Source organism: Arachis stenosperma, chromosome 2, assembly GCF_014773155.1.
Source record: "Arachis stenosperma cultivar V10309 chromosome 2, arast.V10309.gnm1.PFL2, whole genome shotgun sequence".
Taxonomy (NCBI): Eukaryota; Viridiplantae; Streptophyta; class Magnoliopsida; order Fabales; family Fabaceae; genus Arachis; species Arachis stenosperma.
Genome location: NC_080378.1, coordinates 120,790,092 through 120,810,890, shown reverse-complemented (window position 1 = coordinate 120,810,890; position 20,799 = coordinate 120,790,092). Strand labels below are relative to the sequence as shown.

At 30.7% G+C, this 20,799-nt stretch overlaps 1 protein-coding gene and 1 long non-coding RNA gene across 2 annotated transcripts; both read right to left on the bottom strand.

Moving 5' to 3' along the window:
- Positions 1 to 8,679: 8,679 nt before the first annotated feature.
- LOC130960268 (uncharacterized) lies at positions 8,680 to 12,988 on the bottom strand. Its single transcript, XM_057885637.1, has 6 exons — positions 12,152 to 12,988; positions 11,034 to 11,569; positions 10,628 to 10,728; positions 10,421 to 10,487; positions 10,244 to 10,338; positions 8,680 to 9,051 (listed from the first exon to the last, which is right to left on the bottom strand). The coding sequence occupies exons 1-5, from the start codon at positions 12,879 to 12,881 to the stop codon at positions 10,300 to 10,302; spliced, it is 1,473 nt and encodes a 490-aa protein (XP_057741620.1). The 5' UTR covers positions 12,882 to 12,988; the 3' UTR covers positions 8,680 to 9,051; positions 10,244 to 10,299.
- Positions 12,989 to 18,342: 5,354 nt separating this feature from the next.
- LOC130961881 (uncharacterized) lies at positions 18,343 to 19,255 on the bottom strand. Its single transcript, XR_009079647.1, has 2 exons — positions 19,061 to 19,255; positions 18,343 to 18,984 (listed from the first exon to the last, which is right to left on the bottom strand). It is a non-coding gene; the product is annotated as an uncharacterized LOC130961881 (long non-coding RNA).
- Positions 19,256 to 20,799: the final 1,544 nt, after the last annotated feature.

The following is a 20,799-nucleotide window of genomic DNA, read 5'->3' as shown; positions in this document are numbered from 1 at the left end:
ATGATATCTAAGTAGATATATGTATAAATATTTTATTTACATCAATTCAATAATAGTATGCATACATATCAAAATTGGATTCAGATCATTTGGTACAAGAAAATCATTCTTTAATAAAAGTATTGATAATATGTTAATAAGAAATTATTATTTTCATAAAAATTATTTATTGCAATTATTAAATTAACGGTTTTTATAATTTATTACCTTTTGTAATTTTTAAAATATATGAATTGGTTATTTGAAAGTTTCTTAAAATGTGAATAAATAGTTTTATTTATTTTTACTTATTATTAGGGCTTAATTGAATGATATTTTATGAAAAGATTTTGTAAGTGAATTAAAAAAATTTAAAAAAATAGAAGTAATTTTTTATGAGTTTAATTTTGATGTACTATTAGTGTAAAATGTTTTTACATAATAATCATGTAATATTCGTTCTTTTGGATAACTATTTACGCGATCAATGTGAAACGTGACATTACATAATTAGATGTACGTGTAAAAACTATTTTACACTAACAGTGCGTCAAAATTAAATTCATCTTATATTTGGAATATAAAATATATTTTTATCTAACAATTATATTTAAATATAACAATATAAAAATATTTTTATTTGCTTATTATGTTAAAAACATCCTTTTTTTAAGTAAAAAAAATCTTTTAAAAAAATTAAATTATAATTTTTAATTATTTTTATTTTTTAATATTTTTATTTTTACTACAAAATTTTTTTCAAACATACTAAAAAATAAAAAATTAAATTTTTATTAAAAAATATCTTTTTCTAACAACAAAATAGTACTCAAACAAATACTTGATATAAAATACACATTCAACTATTAAACCTCACTTTTATTTTATTTGGTGCAATGCATATATAACATTAAAACGCTATATAAGGTTGTGGGGAAGAGCATAAATATCTTTGAGTCCTTAACCAAAAGATAAAAAAATAAAAATCTTTTGAGTCTATAAATCCACAAAGTTAAAATTAATTTCATCAATTTTATTTGAAAATCATTAATAACTAAATAAAAAATAAAACTTAAATTTGAGGTCATACAAAAATATTGGTGAATAACTTAATTTTAAATCCACACCGTTAAAATTAATTTCATCAATTTTATTTGATGAATAACTTAATCAAATTTAAGTTTTAATAGAAGTATTCTAAAAATATTGGTTAAGATATTTAATATAAAAATTTGTTATTTAAAAATAACAAAATTTAAAGTTTTCAATATTTTATAGTACATTTATTAAAAAAAATAATTATTTTATCGTAGGTAATATCGACAAGTAACATAAGCAATAAATTTTTTTTAATTTTCTTTTTTGGGTGTAGAAGTTTTTTGAGAATGAATACTAGGGATGATCTAAATCTATGGTACATTGGTACTAGATCCAAATTAAAGTCGCCAGTAGTTGGATCAATAAGAAGAAATTTTTTGAAACCAACCGTTTAAATCCAAGTAGATTTGACTTAGATCATTATAATATAAAATATATGAACTAAACTAATAACAATAATAATTGCAGTATAATCATCTTTTCAATCTCAAGGGATCTTCAGTAATATATATATCAAGAAATTCTCAACATTTGGATTACGCTTTACATTTTTCATTTTCATTATTGATAATTTTTAAGTAAATTGCAAAGTACTCTTTGAAAATAACCACTAGTATTAAAAAAATTCATAAAATTCATAACCTTTCATATTAAATTAGACGACATTGTTTTAATTTTGGTTCTAAATATTTGAAATTTGAAGAAGCAACGTTATTTAGTCTTAAACTCTTAATGAACCACAAAACATCTTAACTCACGCATAAAAATATATGACTATTAAAGTTAAACATTTAGTACCAAAACTAAAACCATGTTATTTCATCTAGTTTAAAAGGGAAGTGTCAAGTCATTTATGGTATAAGAATTAACTTGATGAAAAGAGTATAAAAAGATTAATATAGTGTAATTTTTTCTATCTTATGACTATTTATGGTATAATTGGAATTTAAAAGTCTTTTTCAGTACAAGCAGCCAATGTAAAAAACTAGGAAAAGTATAGGTATCAATATATTATCTGCCAACTTCTTACCAACAATGTTTAATTATTATATTTTAAACACATATATAAAGAGACACATCCAAAAAATATATCTATAAAGACACTTCTATTAAACATCGTCATGGAAAAGATATTTTTATTAGACACATCCACAAAGACACTTCTATTAAATATAATTATAAACAAGAGTTGGCAGAAATTGGCAGAAATGTTGTTGGTAATACAGCGGAGTTGAAAAAACTATTTTAAAACTTAATTCTTTTGATTATAAGTGTAATTTTATTGATTTTAGAATATAAGAATAAGATAAGATGTAATTTTATTTTCCTTCTTGAAGGAATCAGTGAATCAGTAGAGACCAAAGCATGTTAAAAAAAATGGCAAAAATTAAATAGGGAGATGAAAATAATCAAGCTAAGTCAGTGAATTTCAAAAAGCCTAAATGCAATAATAGCCACACCAATTAGTCAATTACTACTAATACTATTACTTCAGAGGGAATAGAGATGATTTAGTATATATTACCCTTTTTCTTAGTGACATTTACATTTAAGTGGGAAAATATTTCTTGAAGAATGGTTGGAGTTTTAAATTTTTAATCAATATTTTTTTTAAAATTTTAAGTAAAGGAATTTTGAATTTTGAATTTTTGATATTTTTAAAAATTAAATATACATTTCAATTCTTATTCATTTAAAATTTAAAAAATAAAAAATCCTAATTATTATTCATACTTGTTATATTCCTTTCCTCTAGTAATATTTTCTTAAAAGCAATATATAAATAGTTTAAAGATTATACTAGATAACACTAAAATTAGCCATTAAAGTCAGTCACCAATATAAAATATATACTAAAATACAAATAAATATTGAAAATAAATTAAAATACACATATATTTGTACACAAATACATTAATAACTGATTTTAGTGTACAAATAGCATCTATTTCCCATAATTTAATAATAGGCCATTGAAATTATTATATTACAATTTTAAAAACATAGTTATAATACATCGGCCCCTCCTATATGAATTTACTACCCTCATAATGAATATTGGCATTAATCATGCAAATTGTTGTAAAATAATAAGGAAGAGATAATAAAATAAAATATAAATAAAATACTATTATTATACTACTATAAAAATAATATATTAATATTATATTAGTATTATATGAAGAGAGAAAGTAAATTAAAGAAGTGCTTTATTGTATAAGAAAAAAAAGAGAGAATATTTGTTGTTGATATTGCTGTGTGAAAAGTCTTGTACCATACCCCTATTTATACATGTATGCATGAGGTCTTTATTTTCAACATGCATTTAAGTCCATTTTCTCTTTAGAATGGGCATCCACGTTGATCCTTATCACAAAACTCCCCTTTGGATGTTCATTTAGGATTATTGCCTCGTTAAAACCTTACTAAAGAAAAATCAAGTGGAAAAAAAACTTTAGTGAAGGAAAAAGAGTACAATATCCTTTGTGATGGGACTACCTCATTAAAAACCTTGTCAAGAAAAACTCAATGGAAAAAAAATCTGACTAAGGAAAAAAGAGTACAGTCTCCCCCCTTAGCGACATCATTTAATGTCTCGAAATCGGCGCATCCCAATCTCATATACTAATCTTTCAAAGGAGGATTTTGGGAGTGATTTTGTGAATAAATATGTCAGATTGTCACTTGAGCGGATCTATTGGACATCAATTGTTCCTTGATTTTGAAGATCATGAGTGAAGAAGAATTTGGGAGAAATATGCTTTGTTCTATCACCTTTGATGTATCCGCCTTTAAGTTGAGCAATGCATGTTGTATTATCTTCAAACATGACAGTTGGAGCTATATTATGTGAATAGGTATCCTGTTTGAGATCTCCCTTTATGTGGATCAGATAGATATCCAGCATCTGCATACCCAACTAATTGTGACTTGGATCCATAGGGATAAAACAATCTCATATCAACCGTTCCATGAAAATATCGAAAGATCTGTTTGATTCCACTCCAATGTCTTCTGGTTGGAGAGGAACTATATCTTGCTAGTAAATTCACAGCAAATGATATATTGGGTCGTGTATTATTAGCAAGATATATTAGCGCTCAAATGGCACTAAGATATGGTACTTCAAGACCAAGGATATCTTCATTTTCTTCTTTAGGACGGCATTGATCCTTCTCCACATCCAAAGATCTTACGATCATTGGGGTACTCAAGGGATGTGACTTATCCATATAAAATCTCTTCAAAATCTTTTCTGTGTATGTTGTTTGATGAATAAAGATCCTATTTTTTGTATGCTCGATCTGCAGGTCGAGACAAAAATTTAGTCTTTCCAAGATCTTTTATCTCAAACTCTTCTTTTAAAGTTTTTATAATTGTTGGAATCTCTTCAGGAGTTCCAATGATATTTAAATCATCAACGTACACAACAATTATAATGAATCCAGATGCAATTTTCTTTATGAAAACACATGGACAGATATCATCATTCTTGAATCCATTTTGGCCAAATACTCAGTAAGACGATTATACCACATTCGTCCAGATTGCTTTAGACCATATAAAGATCTTTGCAATTTGACTGAGTATAACCCTTGCGAATATTCATTGGATGGTTTAGATATCTTTAGTCCTTCAGGGACTTTCATATAAATATCCCGATCTAATGAGTCGTATAAATAGGCTGTTACCACATTCATTAAATGCATATGCAGTTTATGATATGCAGATAAACTGACCAAATAACGCAATGTTATCGCATCCACTACAAGGGAATACGTTTCTTCATAATCTATACCGAGCCTTTGTGAAAAACCTTGTGCCACAAGTCGGGCTTTATAGCGCACAACTTCATTTTTCTCATTTCGTTTTCTCAAAAATACCCATCGGTATCCAACAGGTTTTACATCTTCAGGTGTACGGATTACAGGTACAAAGACTTCACGTTTTGCAAGTGAGTCTAATTCAGCCTTCATGGCTTCTTTCCATTTTGGCCAATCATTCATTTGTCGACATTTTTCGACTGATCTTGGCTCAAGATCCTTACTTTCATGCATGATTTTTAATGCCACATTATATGCAAATATTTCATTGACAATTGTCTTATTTAGGTCCAATTTCTCTCCTGTAAAGACATAATTTATCGAGATATCGTCATTTTCACAATTTTCAGGTACCTGAACGTCTTCTGGCGTTAACACTATATCAGAATTTTGGATAACTGCAGGTATCTCTACTATGTCTTTTTCAACAGGAATATTATTTACCTATTTTCTCTTTCGAGGATTTTTGTCTTTGGAACTGACAGGCATGCCACGCTTCTGGCGTGAATTTACTTCAGTGGCTACTTGTCCTACTGGGACATCAATTCGAATTGGGGCATTTTTCGCTGGTATATAAAATTTAGTTATCCTCTTTGTATCAGAAAATGCATCAGGCAATTCATTTGCTATTCTTTGCAAATGTATAATCTTTTGAACTTCAAGTTCACATTGCCCTGATCGAGGATCTAAATGCATCAACGATGATGCATTCCAATTAAGTTACTTTTCAGGAAGCTTATTCTCTCCCCCTAATGTTGAAAATTTTAATTCATCAAAATGACAATCCGCAAACCAGGCTTTAAATACATCTCCAGTTTGTATTTCAAGATACCTCACTATAGAGGGATAATCATATCCAACATATATCCCCAATTTTTTTGGGTCCCATTTTGGTGCGATTAGGTGGTGCAATGGGAACATATATCGCACACCCAAATATTCTTAAATGGGAGACATTTGCCTGCTGGCCAAAAGCTAATTGCATAGGAGAGAACTGATGGTAACTCGTTGGCCTCAAACGAATAATTGCTGCAGCATGTAAAATAGCATGCCCCAAACCGATGTTGGGAGATTTGTTCTCATAAGTAAGGGTCTAGCAATTAATTGGAGGCATTTAATAAGTCATTCTGCTAACCCATTTTGTGTGTGAACATGAGCTACTAGATGTTCAACACTTATACCATTAGCCATACAATAAGCATCAAAAGCTTGGAAAGCAAATTCACCAGCATTATCAAGACGAATTGCTTTGATTGGATTTTCTGGAAATTGTGCTTTTAATCGAATAATTTGAGCCAGTAATTTCGCAAATGCCAGATTGCGAGAAGATAATAAGCATACATGTGACCATCTCGAAGATGCGTCTATTAGGACCATAAAATATCTAAAAGATCCACATGGTGGATGAATAGGTCCACATATATCACCTTGAATCCTTTCTAGAAATTCAGGGACTCAAATCCAATCTTTACTGGTGATGGCCTTAAAATTAACTTTTCCTGAGAACATGCAACACAACAAAATTCACTAGTTTTAAGAATCTTCTGGTTCTTTAGTGAATATCCTTGAGAGTTTTCAATAATTCTCCTCATCATAGTTGTCCCAGATGACCCAATCGGTCGTGCCAAGTTATGAAATCATTTGGGTTAGTAAACTTCTGGTTTACAATGGCATATGATTCAATTGCACTAATCTTGGTATAATATAACCCAGATGAAAGTGAGGGTAATTTTTCTAATATAACTTTCTTATTTGAATCATGAGTTGTGATACATAAATACTCATGATTTTCTTTATTCATAGTCTCAATATGATATCCATTTCGGTGAATATCTTTAAAACTCAACAAATTTCTTCGAGACTTGGTAGACAACAGTGCATTATTTATTATGAATTTTGTTCCTCTAAGAAACAAAATTATAGCTCTTCTGGAACATTCAATCACATTGCCTGAGCCAATAATAGTATTAACACATTCTTCTTTTGGCACAAGATGGGTAAAATATATATCTTTTGAGAATAATGTACGAACTTGCACTATCCGCAAGACATACATCTTCATTACATATCCTTGCCATTCTCTTCAAAGACAAATAATAATAAAATGAGTAGTATGCACAGTTAAATTGAATACTTGATCGGAATTATTTTTCTAAGAAATACTGAACATAAAAATAATGTCATATACTAAAATTTTATTTTAAAACATGACATATTTAATGATTTCAAAGTTCATAAACATTAATATTTCATTATTTATATACATCATATTTGAAACTTAAATATATAGAAAATAAAACTTAACAATATTATTTATTTACATGAATGCTTAACAATCTCACACATTAAACTATTCCATTATTGATCAAATGACCAATATTTCCTTCAAGATCTTCAAAGAAACCAGATACATCATAATGAGTGATGAAATTTTCAGCATCATTTAAAACGAAATTCGACTCTTTTCCCTTGTCGTCCTTTTTCAAAGATGCTTGGTAAATATCGACTAAGTGTCTTGGGGTACGACAGGTACGTGACTAATGGCCCTTTCCACCACAACGGAAACACTTATCCTCTGTTGATTTATTCTGCCCGATATTTCTTTCTTTATCTCACTTCTGGTGAGATCCTTTCTTTTGAATATAATTCATTTTCCTTCCATAATTTTTCTTGTTATTAAAATCTTGTCATTTACCTCTTCTAGGGTAATTTACCGCATTTATTTCAGGAAATGGGGCAGCACCAGTTGGACGCGCTTCATGATTTTTCAAGAGCAACTCATTGTTGCGTTCAGTAACAAGAAGGTAAGAAATTAACTCAGAATATTTTTTTAAACCATTTTTCTCGATACTGCTGCTGCAGGAGCATATTCGAGGCATGAAAGGTTGAGAAAGTTTTCTCCAACATATCATGGTCAGTTATCTTTTCCCCACATAATTTCATTCGTGAGGTGATTTGAAACATTGCAGAATTATATTCATTTATAGATTTAAAATTTTGTAGACGCAAGTGCGTCCATTCATATCTAGTTTGAGGAAATATCACCGTTTTTTTATGATTGTACCTTTCTTCAAGGTCTTTCCAAAGATCTGCAGGATCTTTTAATGTGAGAGATTCATTTTTCAATCTCTCGTCAAGATGACGACGAAGAAAAATCATGACTTTGGCTTTATCCTTCTATGATGCATTATTTTCAGCCTTAATGATATCTCCAAGATCTATTGAATCAAAATGAATTTCAGCATCTAATATCCATGATAAATAATTGTTTCCAGGTATTGAATTCAAGATGAGAGAAATTCGACATAATAAAAATTTGTTACCTGAGTCTTTCTAAAAATTTGATCAAAGTCTCGTGCTGATAACGTTTTCTAAAATAAATAAGAAAGAGATAATAAAATAAAATATAAATAAAATACTACTATCAATATTTACCAATACTATTATATTACTATAAAGATAATATATTAATATTATATTAATATTATATGAAGAGAGAAAGTAAATTAAAGAAGTGCTTTATTGTATAAAAAAACAGAGAAATAATATTTGTTGTTGATATTGCTGTGTGAAAAGTCTCGCACTATACCCCCTATTTATACATGCATGAGATCTTTATTTTCAACACACATTTAAGTCTATTTTCTCTTGAGAATGGATCCTTATCACAACTCAAATAACTATAAAGTTCACAGAAAATTCCTATCAAATTCAGCCAAAAAGATGAAAATCAACATTAATAAAAGGATAAGTAATGATCACCAATGTCTCAATGCATAACAATTAACAAATATGCAATCAACAAAAAAAAGTTATTGCATAGGACAATAATATCAAGTTGGTCCAATCAGGCCATAAAAGACATACTGAAAGCATAATCAGTAGTTCTGATTCTATTATATGGACATTGCAATGGATTTGTATGTACACTCCAATAGTTGTTAGTTATATATATCTATATCAACAAAATGTTATTGGGTTGATAACTAAATTCGTTGTTTGCATTCTCTTACACATTATAAAACCTGGTGTTTGAATGTTATCAACTATGTAAACACAAGCATGTTAGAATGGTGGGACAAAATGCAAAATAGAGGTGAAGACAACTAGAGATGGTTCCAAAGGATATGCTGCTGCAAAAGAACATGTCCTGCAAATAAAAGAGCAAACAAAAGGGATAAGGTGAAGTTCAATGCAATGAAATAAATATTAAATGGATTCAAGAGGAATCACTAATGGATAGATAAATTCTATCATATAGTTCAGATTATAAGACTGCTTATTACACTGGTGAACCACTTTTTTTGCTTCAATATTTCAAAACTACAAAAGAAAGAGTTTAGAAATCAGAGGTACAAGTTTAGAAATGCAAACTAGAAACAAAGTTCTAGGTGGGAACTATTTGATGCCTTCTACAATTAGAGAATACAAGAAATGCAGAGCAGTGAACCCAATTTTAAAGGGAACAATGGTAATCAATATAATGTTCCTAATACTTACAATCATGCAAAATAAGCAGCTAATGTTTATTCTCAATTAAGCAGATGGGAATGTACAATTAAGCCGGTAATGTTTTTCACTATTAGCTTTGGTCATGCCATGCACATTGAATGGCTACGAAGAAAGATGACTTCCATCACTCATGTTAAAGACTTTACAAACAAATAAATTAATTAATAATGAAGCTAGATGTGGGTGATGCAGGTGCTTTGCTTAGGGATACAGGAAAGTTGGTTTAGAAGCACTTGTAAACCATTACACAATAATGATTTAATATCTAGCATTAGATGAAGTTTTTTTATAAGATATCAGTGCTTCTATATATGATCAATGTTAAGGCCTAATTCATTTCAACAAGCACATGATGAAATGTTCCTCTTAGTGTTTCACAGTTTCACCTAACTTTAATCAATTAATTGTGCAACGTGATAAATTATTATCGCCATAATGGGGACTAGTGTTTTATCTCTAAAATAGAGATAGCTATATCTGATCTGAAACTCTCTTGCTCAACTCTATCATATCATATAGTAGATGGCAGCAACTGACATCAATTATTATAAATTATTCAATTAAACCTATTAATCATGCAACATGAGAAAAGAAGGGAATTATAGATAAGCTTAGCTTGTGGGAAGAGAGGTCTATTCATCATGTCAACTAATTAAGAGTGATTTTATACAACAACAAACAGTATGTTCTATCTTTTAACCAAGCTACATACAAAACCAATTCTTTCTTCAAAAAAATTCAGGTTCAAAAAACTTAAGAGTGAGCCTTAAAAGAAATAACCTTAAGAACTGCAGATATACAATTTAGAGGACAACTGCAAAGAAACATACCTCCCTAAGACATCTGCATGCTCAAAAAATTCATCTGCATCAGTATTCACTATTCATTACCGCATCAGATTTCTCCACTTGTCCTTCAAATCAATCTGACAAAACCATTGGAGTTGTACTAAATGCTTACATCAAGAAAGAAACAAGGCAAACCACTTTGGGGAATATATTACATACTGCTTTTCTATCTTGAAATATGTTACTGTAAAAACTCAGAATTGCTTTCCAGTTTCCTGAGCCAAACCTGTACAAGAAAATATGGTCAATAATGGAAACACAAAACCATTAACTAAATTGAATAGTTTTCAATTTCAAGTAAAACTAACAACCAAGACAGTTCACCCTGAAACCTTTTGATTTGACTAGTTTAGAAATAGCACATACTTTTCCACACCAATTCTTAGTGCGTCCTCTTCCATTGGAGACCATCTTCTTTGCTTTCTTCTTAGTTGCACTCCAGTGGGATTATCTTTTGAATTATCCCTCTGCAACGATAAATAAATAACTAATATACCAATGCAAAGATACAAAGAAGTACAAAGTGAATGCATAGACCATTAATAATAATAATAATAATAATAATAATAATAATAATAATAATAATAATAATAATAGAATCTAGCAACTATCTTATTGTGTAAAGACCAGTCCTTAATGGTCCACATTTGCAAAACCCAAAGTTTTCACTGCATCACATTTTTTCCCCTCATTGAAAAAAGTTACCTTGAAAAAAATACCACCCTCAAGATCTATGCTCCCAGATTAAAATAGTTGATAAAAACAATATTACCTTATACCTACGAGTAGTACTGTTCTTCTCCATCGAATTGGGGCTTTCATGAGCAGTGCTGTTCTGCTCCATCAAATTGGGGATTTCATGAGCAGTGCTGTTCTGCTCCATCAAATTGGAGCTTTCATGAGCAGTATTGTTCTCCTCCATTAAATTGGGACATTGAACTTGAACTCTACTATGATGAACAGAAGACTTCTTCTCATGATCAGCATCGTTAGGTTGAAAAAGAACAATAGCCCTGGAAGTATTTAAGTTGGGGCTGTTGGGCACATCTACATCCACACTCATGTTTTCCATGGGTCCTTCTTGATTTGTACCTTTCTGTGCAAGTTTTAATCCAACAGCATCAGATACATTCAATGCCTCAGGAAGAGATTCCTCAGCTACTTTAACTTCAGCACTAAACTCGGTACCATTTTTGCTCCCTGAATGTTCTGTTCCCAATTCCTCAGCAATAGATTTATTAACTCCTCTATGGCATCTAAGAAATGCAGGGAGCTTGCGTTGAAGTTGGGGATCACCTTTCTGGCTTGCTAATGAGGACATAGTATAGTACACGTGTAAATAACAAAGAACAGGAGTAGGATAGCAACTCGTTAGCAGAATTATAAATTGTATCAGTTGTCACTTGTTTTCAATAATGAGCAAACCCATCATTTGCTAAAAGAAAATTCAAACTTAAACTGACCATGCTTGAAAAGAGTCCTCTGGTATGTGGAAAGCAAGAGCAAAAGGTAAAAGCATAAACCAAGTAAAGGAAGCATTTTTTCCCATTCACATTTAGTAACTTAGTACTTCAGCCAATAATAAGCCGCAAATTTCTTTTCTAGTGGAAATATCATGTGGCTAAATTATTATTTCTAGAGTACTAATTAACCATGCATAACCTTAGTTAAACAAGCAATGAAAAAACAAATAACATATACATTTTAGAAACTCTTGTTATTAGAGACTCAAAACTAGATAGGGTTAACACTATCCAGCACCAAAATTTGAACTTGAAACACTAAAACATCTAACACTATTGTGCATTGTACACTAATAACCAAAAGACAGAAAATTTGTATGCAACACATGCAACACATTAACATCAAAATCCACCAAATAGAACATACCCTTTTCCCCCTTTGCAGGCTCCTGGGTTCCATCAACAGAACCTTCAGCTCTCTCCTCCAACTGTTCCTTCCCCTCATGTCCACCATTCAACTCCACATGCTCCATCAACAAAACCTTACTTGCAGATTCTTTATTCATGCCCTTAAATGTCATTTCCGCTAACGTGTCAAGAAAACAAGGCCCCATCGTTTCCCAAACTTTCTGCAGATAAACCCTAACTGCGGAAAACGCATCGTATCGCGTATTCAACTTCGCCAACCTCTGATAAATCTCGGTGTCAACAACTGCAGCCTCAATGTTCTCCATCCACTGTGCAAGCTCGTAAGAGAACAGCTTGCTCTGGCTATGTTCCAATTTCAGCACTCGCCCAAACCAGATACGCGCCATGGCGGCTAAGTACTCCTTGCTGGGAACGCCGTTGGAGGCGGCGGAGAGGTACTTGACTGTGCATTCGACGGCGATGGCGCAGTAGGCTGTGCGCATGAAATCGAGGAGCGGAACGGCGTCGTTTCCGTCAATGGCTTCGATTTCCTCGAGTACCTCAAGAGCCTCTTCGGTGATTGAGGCATTGGTGATTTCGGATTGGAGGATGCGGAGGAGGAGGGTTTTCTTAAGTTTGTTATCGGGTTTGGAGAGATTAAGGGACTTAAGGAAGTCGGCGACGACGGAGTCGGGGGCGGAACTCCGGAGTTGGAATTCCGCAAGCCACCGCGAAATGTCGGGGTCCATTTGGATTTGTAATACTAAAAAAGTTTTGATCTTTGTTTAAGTAAATTTGGGGAAGAACGAGTAAATTTGAGGAAGAACGAGACAATTAGGGTTTGGTTTTTACTTTTTACTCGCTAGTAACCCCAACTTGTTAAGTACGTCAGTGAAAAAAAAAAGAGGATAAGCTTTTCCCAAAAATGATAATTGTCATTTTTTATTTTTTATACACTAATATTAGAAAATATTTAACCAACTTGGCGGAAAATAATTTATGAATGGAACCAAAAATGGTGTTATGCAAGGTTATTGTAACATGGTGTGTTATCCTGAAATGTGGATCTGCCAAAAGCAGCCTCTGAAAAATGCAAGTTGCGTTTTATTGATGAACAAAGATAAAGCCAATGCATGGATGGGACGTGTCTGCTGTACACTGAAAAATGCAAGTTGCGTTTTATTCTAGAACAGAAGTGAAACCAATGCATGGAAAAGAATTTGGTCAAGCTGCAGTCCACAATCGCAGGTTGCGATTGTCACTGACCCTTGTTGCATGTTTGACGCGTGTCCAATGAATGGATTTAGAGAGGGCTTTAAAAAGGCAAATTTACAAACGCAGATGGAGAGAGGGAGAGTGTAACAAAGAGAGTTGAAACTGCGGTGGAGGAGTATGGCAGTGTTGCCTGTGGGAGGAAGAAGAAGAAATAATAGACTGGGTTTAAGTTTATGAATAAAAAAAAATGGTTCGTAATTTTACGTTACCTGAAGAACACATTATTGAGTATTTGGATCATCCTCAATGGGTAATATTTTTTCTTTTAATTTTATGATAAATAAATATATTTATTTTTAATTTATTTTTTTTATTTGAACAGTGTTATTGTTATTATTACTTTAGTTAGTAACAACATTATTATTATTATTATTATTATTATTATTATTATTATTATTATTATAACCGTAGTGTAGAAGTAGAAGTAGAAGTATTATTATTATTATTATTATTATTATTATTATTATTATTATTAGTAGTAGTAGTAGTAGTAGTAATAATTATAATAATAGTAGTAGTTATTATTATTATTATGATGATGATGATTATTATTGCCCTCAATATAGTAGTAGTAGTAATAACCAGATTATTATTATTATTATTATTATTATTATTATTATTATTATTATTATTATTATATTATTATTATTATTATTATTATTATTATTATTATTGCCCTCAATATAGTAGTAGTAGTAGTAATAACCAGATTATTATTATTATTATTATTATTATTATTGTTGTTGTTGTTGTTGTTGTTGTGTTGTTGTTGTTGTTTAGGATTAATATTATTGTGTTAGTTGTTGTTAATTTCAATGAATATTATCTTTTTTTTGCAGGCGATCAGAAATTTGTTGCCTAGAAAACTTGATCCGCCGGATACCTTTAATGAGAGAGCTGCAGAGGCACTAGCATTAACTGGGTTTCAACATGTTTCGCGAATTGGTGAAATGATAGGTCATTCTGCACTCTTAAGTGCCCTGGTGGAACGATGGAGGCCAGAAACCCATACGTTCCACCTTCCAGTTGGTGAAGTGACGGTGACGCTGGAAGACGTGATACATATACTTGGCCTCCAGGTTAACGGAGAACCCGTCACGGGTAGATCGGATAGTAGTTACCAGTTTTTGGTGGATAACTGCGTCGCTTGTTTTGGTCGGCAACCGGGTCCGGACGATCACGTGTTGGGCAAGGTAAATCTCCATTGGGTCCGGCGGTGTCGAGACAGTGAACCGTGTGACACGCAGGAGTCTATTGAGCGGTATGTCAGGGCTCACATTTTTTGCGTGCTTGGTACAGTGGTGTTTCCAGATAAGTCCACCACGTCTTTGAACTCGAAGTTTTTGCCTCTACTTCGGAATTTTCATTAGATCTCACAATACAGTTGGGGGGCAGCTAGTCTGGCACATCTATACAGATCGTTGTGTCGTGCATCGCGGTACAACTGTAAAGAGATGGATGGGCCACTGATTTTGCTTTTTGTTTGGACGTGGGAGCGTATGCCGTTCATGGCCCCTATACCGCGCAATCAGCTTCTCGATATTGGTGTTCCACTTGCGCGACGGTATTGTACTTTACTGTTATTATTATTAATTATCATCATCATCATCATCATCATCATCATCATCATCATCATCATCGTTGTTGTTGTTGTTGTTGAGGTCATCCTACTTGTGCGTAGGTGGAGTCATTGGCGCCGGCATACAAGATATACATGGATAGAAGCTCCAAAAAACGCGATGAAGAACTCTTACACCTTGAACCTCCTCACTCTCACGGTAAACAGGGAGCGCCTTTATTTAAACACGAGACCTTGGCATCTTTGCAGTCATTGCTTTCAACCAAACTGGCAGAGTCTGGTAAGAAACCTCCCAACCACCAAAAACTTTTGCGACAGATTTCTGCTTTGCCAACCAAGCCTTGCACTTTGACTGAACTTCTGCAATAATAGACTTCACCTTTATGGACGGATCTGCTTCGACCAACGGCCTAATGGCATCTGCAATTGTGTCTGAGTCCAACTTGGCATGATCTTGCGAGATCGTTCCCATGGTGCACGTGTGTTTGCCATTGTATCTCCTGATCTCCCAACAAGCTTTCTTTCGAATCAAGCTAGCTCGGATAAGCCAATCGCACCCGGCACCATAACCCTTGCATTTCGCATAGAATGTCTGCGGCTCAGACTCATACACAGTGTAATCAACTCCTCTAGAGATAGTGTAACTTTTGATTGCAGATATCACCGACTCTCTAGAGCCAAATTCCATTCCGACACTGAATTCACCATCTTCGGCCGCAGCGTTGCTTTCACCTACGATAAGCGCACCACCATCAGTCAGACAAGGCAAATAAAATGGACACTAGTGGTAACGTGAATTAATAACCATAATATAACATACCCATATTCGCATACTCAGGAAATTCTGGCGCATGCATGGCTTCGAGATCAAGAGTACGCATAAAAGACGGAACACCAAACGGCTGCTGGCTTATAACAGCATGCGCTTCATTTGGCACCGCCGGATTGCCTGCCAGATCTCCGTCATCGTTTTCGTCATCGACTTCATAGTTGGCTTCGAACTCCTCTTCACTGTCGTCGTTATCTTCTTCCCAGCCTATATCCCCGAACTCGTTAATGTTGACCTCCTCGTCAAACTCGTCCACCCCCGTTATGCTATTCAAACTCAACGTACAGCTCTATTAGCGGCACCTGAAATCGGGTTTGTTGATAAATACAGAACATCTGCTGCATGCTTGCATCGTCAGTGATGGCCATTATTTGAAACTGTATCAGCCCACCAAATACTTGTACAAGACTCCTGTACAAAATATGGCTCACCCTTTTCGAAATATGACTTGGTATGTTGACACAAAGACCATTTTGCAACTCTACAAAACTCGTGGTATATGGAATAGCAAATGAAAACGGACATTCACAAACAAAAGTCACTCCTTCGTGTGTGTTCGGTATAACCTCACACCGTTATAATACACTCGTATATTTGCAATACCTTCCATAATCTCACTTTTTTTACCCTTCTAATACCCAAAAAATCTCACAATTATGGGATGCATGAATGAATGAAAGGTGAAAAGGAGCACAACTGAAGAATTTAGGAGTCAGGTACGAGTTAGAGATAGCTGAGTTAGCAATTTATATGCAAGGCTCTTCATTAAAATATTATTTTACATATAAAACGCAACCTGCGTTTTACGGACTTCAAAAAAATTTTTTTGGCCCAAATAAAATGCAACATGCGATTTACTCTGCCCAAAAAAAATTCTGAGCCCATCACTTTGACAAACGCATCATGCGTTTTAATTTAAAAAAATTTTTTAATGCCAATTTGACAAACGCAACATGCGTTTGTTGTGCTTCCATGCAAAAAACGTAACTTGCGTTTTTTCCTTAGCTTCAGAAACAAAAAAAAAACTAATTGTAAAAAATTAAAAACGCAACTTGCGTTTGTGGTCTGGCCCATAGTAGTGGAAAAATTGGTGAAACACCCATTTCAATGCACATCACCAAACCCTTTTCCATATCAAAATTAATCAGCTCCAACTTGGCTTAATTTAATAGTCAATTCACTCGTTAAACAATTTTAAACTCGCATTGTATTCAGTAACTTATGGACTCCATAGACTTTTAAATAGAATTTAAATTTAAAAAATTTAAAAAATAATATAAAATTATTTAATTATATTTATTATTTATAATTATTTATATAATTAATAAAAAATAATTATTTTTATTAATATAATAATTATTTAATTGTTTAGGTATCTACAAAATTATTTTATATTAATAATATATTAAAATTAAAATCAAATAATAATAATAAAATATAGATAAATATTGTGGTTAGAAAAAAATTATCTACTAAACTCTTTTTAATTCTCATTGTATTTAGATATAAATTTTATCTATATTTATTTGTAATTGTCAATTTTAGTATTTTATTAAAAATAACAAATGTCCATTAAAAAGTATGAAAATGCATATTTTATTTCATATTGTCTACATAATATGAAAATACATAAGATAAAGGAAGATGTTAGAGAAGTAAAAAATTTTATTTTTTTAGTTAATAATTAGTTAATAATATTTTAAACTGTAAACTAAAAATATATTATTAAATTATTAAATAAAAAAATTAAATTAATAATTAATATTATTAATAAAAAATAATAAATTCTATTAATTTTCTAAAATTTCTTTAAAAAAATTTTAGAAAAAATACTGGTAATATATCTATGTACGTGCAATATGGCTATTGATTTTTCTTTTTCTTCAATAGAATTATGTATTGGCCAAAGAGTTATAGCTCAAATGGCATATATGTATAGTCTTTTTATATTTATCTAAGAGATTGTGAGTTCGAGTATCTTTATCTTTGATAATCTAACTATAACTCAAACGGCATAGTATGAAAAATAATTTAAAATAATTACTCATTCTTTTAATTATTTTTTAATTGTTAAATAAAAAATTAGATTTTTTATATATTTTTAAGAAATTATATATATTTAAATTTGTACCTCTTTAAATGTTAGGAGAATAATTAATAAGAAGAATTATTTCAAATCATTATATAATACTTCACATCAGAATTAATGAGATATACTTTATATAAGAATGAATAAGATATTAAAAGTATATCTAATATATTAGATAAACACAGTATTATGCATTTTTAATCAAATAAAAGTAGATGCTGTTAGAGTGATTATGTAAAGAAAAAGTATGAGGATTCAATAGAATATTTGTATAATGTGTATAATGGAGGTTTATGGAGTATTAAAAATATAACTATTAGTGTTATATTTTTTTATTAGCTGAAACTTTATTACAGAGGATGTTCATTTTATAACTCAATAGTCCATTATGTAAATAATAAGAACTAAACCAAACCGTAGCAGAATAACACATAATAATAAGATATTTAATCATTTTATAAAAAAAAAATTGAAAGAAAAAAGCCACCACACTTTGGCCATATAGAAGCCTATTCAACATAGATTACATTATTATTTGCTACCTACCAATACAGTAAAACTATACTATAAAGTTGATCATAGTGATAATAATAGTAGACATAACCTGCAATTGAAATCACATAAAGTGCAAATTAAGCAAGAACTACATTAAAAAAAAAAAAGAGAACACACAATACATATTACATAATATAGTGAATTAGTGATGGATCGATGTTGCTTTTCTCTCTGAAATCCTGAATTCACAAAAGAGAGTGAAGGGAGGTAGAGAGGGACTTGATGGAAAAATGCCAAAGGATTTGAAGTTGCCCTTTTCAGGAGAAGAAAATCATCCTTAATAAATTAAGGAGAGATTCTTACTCGGCAGTGATCTTTTAACTTATTATTCTTTTGGAATTTGAAAGTATACATATTTTATATATGTATATAAACTTATGGAATTTGGTATACTATTATACCAACTACCATTAATATTACCACCATCATTACCATTACCATTACCACCACAATATCTTCTAATATGTCGGCTCGTCTTAGCTCTTTAGCTTGGCGCAAGCCCACCAAAATTTCATATTTTTCGCCCTATAAATACCACGATTAAAAAAAATTTAAAAAAAAAATTATCTTTAACTTTAAACCCTAAATAATACAAACTTACTTTGCATGAAGAGAAGAGCATCATGGGGTATGGAGGACTTGGATGTTACTAGCTACATGTTTTTGGTGATGGTGGTGTAAGAGGGTTTGGGATAGTAGCTATGAATTGGATGTTATAGGACTTTGTGTATGTGCTTGTTTTTGTGGTCAATAATGGCAATAAAGGAGTGAGAGGACCTTAAGTACTTATTGTGATGTTGTAGTGTGACAATTTTTGTTTTTTCAAAAAGAAAAATTTAAAAGGAGGTTCCTAATTTAGCATCTTCGAAAGGATATGCCTTTGTCACCTCCATTATATTGTTCCACATATGATAAACACTTTTTCCATTCTCCTCCCATAAAGTGTCTTCTGTTTGCCTATACCTTGTGCTTTATTATAGTCTTGAACAAAATAAGCCATCCATCCCAAGAGCTTTTTATTTTTAATATTGGAGTGGTAGTAGTATTTTTTTTAGGTGAATTCTATGGTGTAGAAATAAATTTTTTTCTACACATGAGGAAACTAACGTGGCATAGGTTTAGGAGTGACACCTATCTCTTGCTATTATTGTTTTGATCAGATGTGACAAGATAAATACATCAAAATTTAGATTTTGTCTTTTTCAATTAAACATTAATACTAATAAACTTTAATTACAGATATATTTTTGTTGTATTGGATCAAAAAAATTGGGCCAAAAAAAAAATAATTTTTGGACTGTAATGGATTACTATTAAGAAATATATTTTATTATATTTATTTTATCAATAAAATTCATTAGTTTTTATTAAATATTTAAGTATGCATAAATAATATTAAATACTACAAACAATAAAGTCACCAAAAAATACTACAAACAATAAATATTAAAAAATAAACATTAAATTCAAAATTTAATCTCTAAATTATTGTATAATATTAAATTTTCTTACATTTTGTATAAAAAATTAACAAGTGTTATTTTTATTTTGTGAGAGTACCTTTAAAAAAAATTTGTCAATAATACTAAATTTTCTTACATTTTTCTTTAGTCCATGAATTATTTATTTTTTAAAATTAATTTATATATTTTGATTTATAATAAGAATGATAATTTATTTAGAATTACAAATATAACAATAAAATTAAATTTAAAAAGATGAAAAAATATTTATATGCAAAACTTGAACCTAAGTAAATATTCATGCATATAAATAATTTTAAATATTGAACATTTTAAAAAATATTCATACGTACCAAATAATTTGGGTTATGTTTCAGACTCCAGTTTTGTTTTTTAAATTTTTTTCACTCATCTTTTTAAATTTAACTTTGTTGTTACATTTGTAATTTTAAATAAATTATCATTCATACTATAAATCAAAATATTATAAATTAATTTAAAAATAAATAATTCATGGATTAAAAAATTTTTTAGCTAATTCATAAACACTTTTAATTTTGATATTGAATTCATAATAGTATTTTTCAATAACTTATGAAATTTGTGTGTTTTCTTATATGGAGATCACAAATCTAACATTTTAATTGGAAAGTTTAATTTTTTGAAATTTAAAAACACAAAATGGAACTTCTGATTTGTAAACTTACACAAATCTAATCTTTCAATTTATGAATTTTAATTTTTAAAAATTTTTAAAATACAAAAAATCCACCCTCCAATTGATGAACTTTATTTATTTTTTTAATTTTTAAAATACAAATAAGACTCTCTTAATTGTGATTACATTTATACTAAATTAAAACATATCACTCATCTT

Bases quoted from the DNA above. Each gene is read 5' to 3' on its own strand.
- LOC130960268 (XM_057885637.1), bottom strand. From the start codon at position 12,881: ATGGACCCCGACATTTCGCGGTGGCTTGCGGAATTCCAACTCCGGAGT. The intron at 10,488-10,627 runs GTATGTGCTATT...TTTCTTGTACAG, and splicing joins CTAAGAATTGGTGTGGAAAA to GTTTGGCTCAGGAAACTGGA. The intron at 10,339-10,420 runs GTATGTAATATA...TGGTTTTGTCAG, and splicing joins TATTTCAAGATAGAAAAGCA to ATTGATTTGAAGGACAAGTG.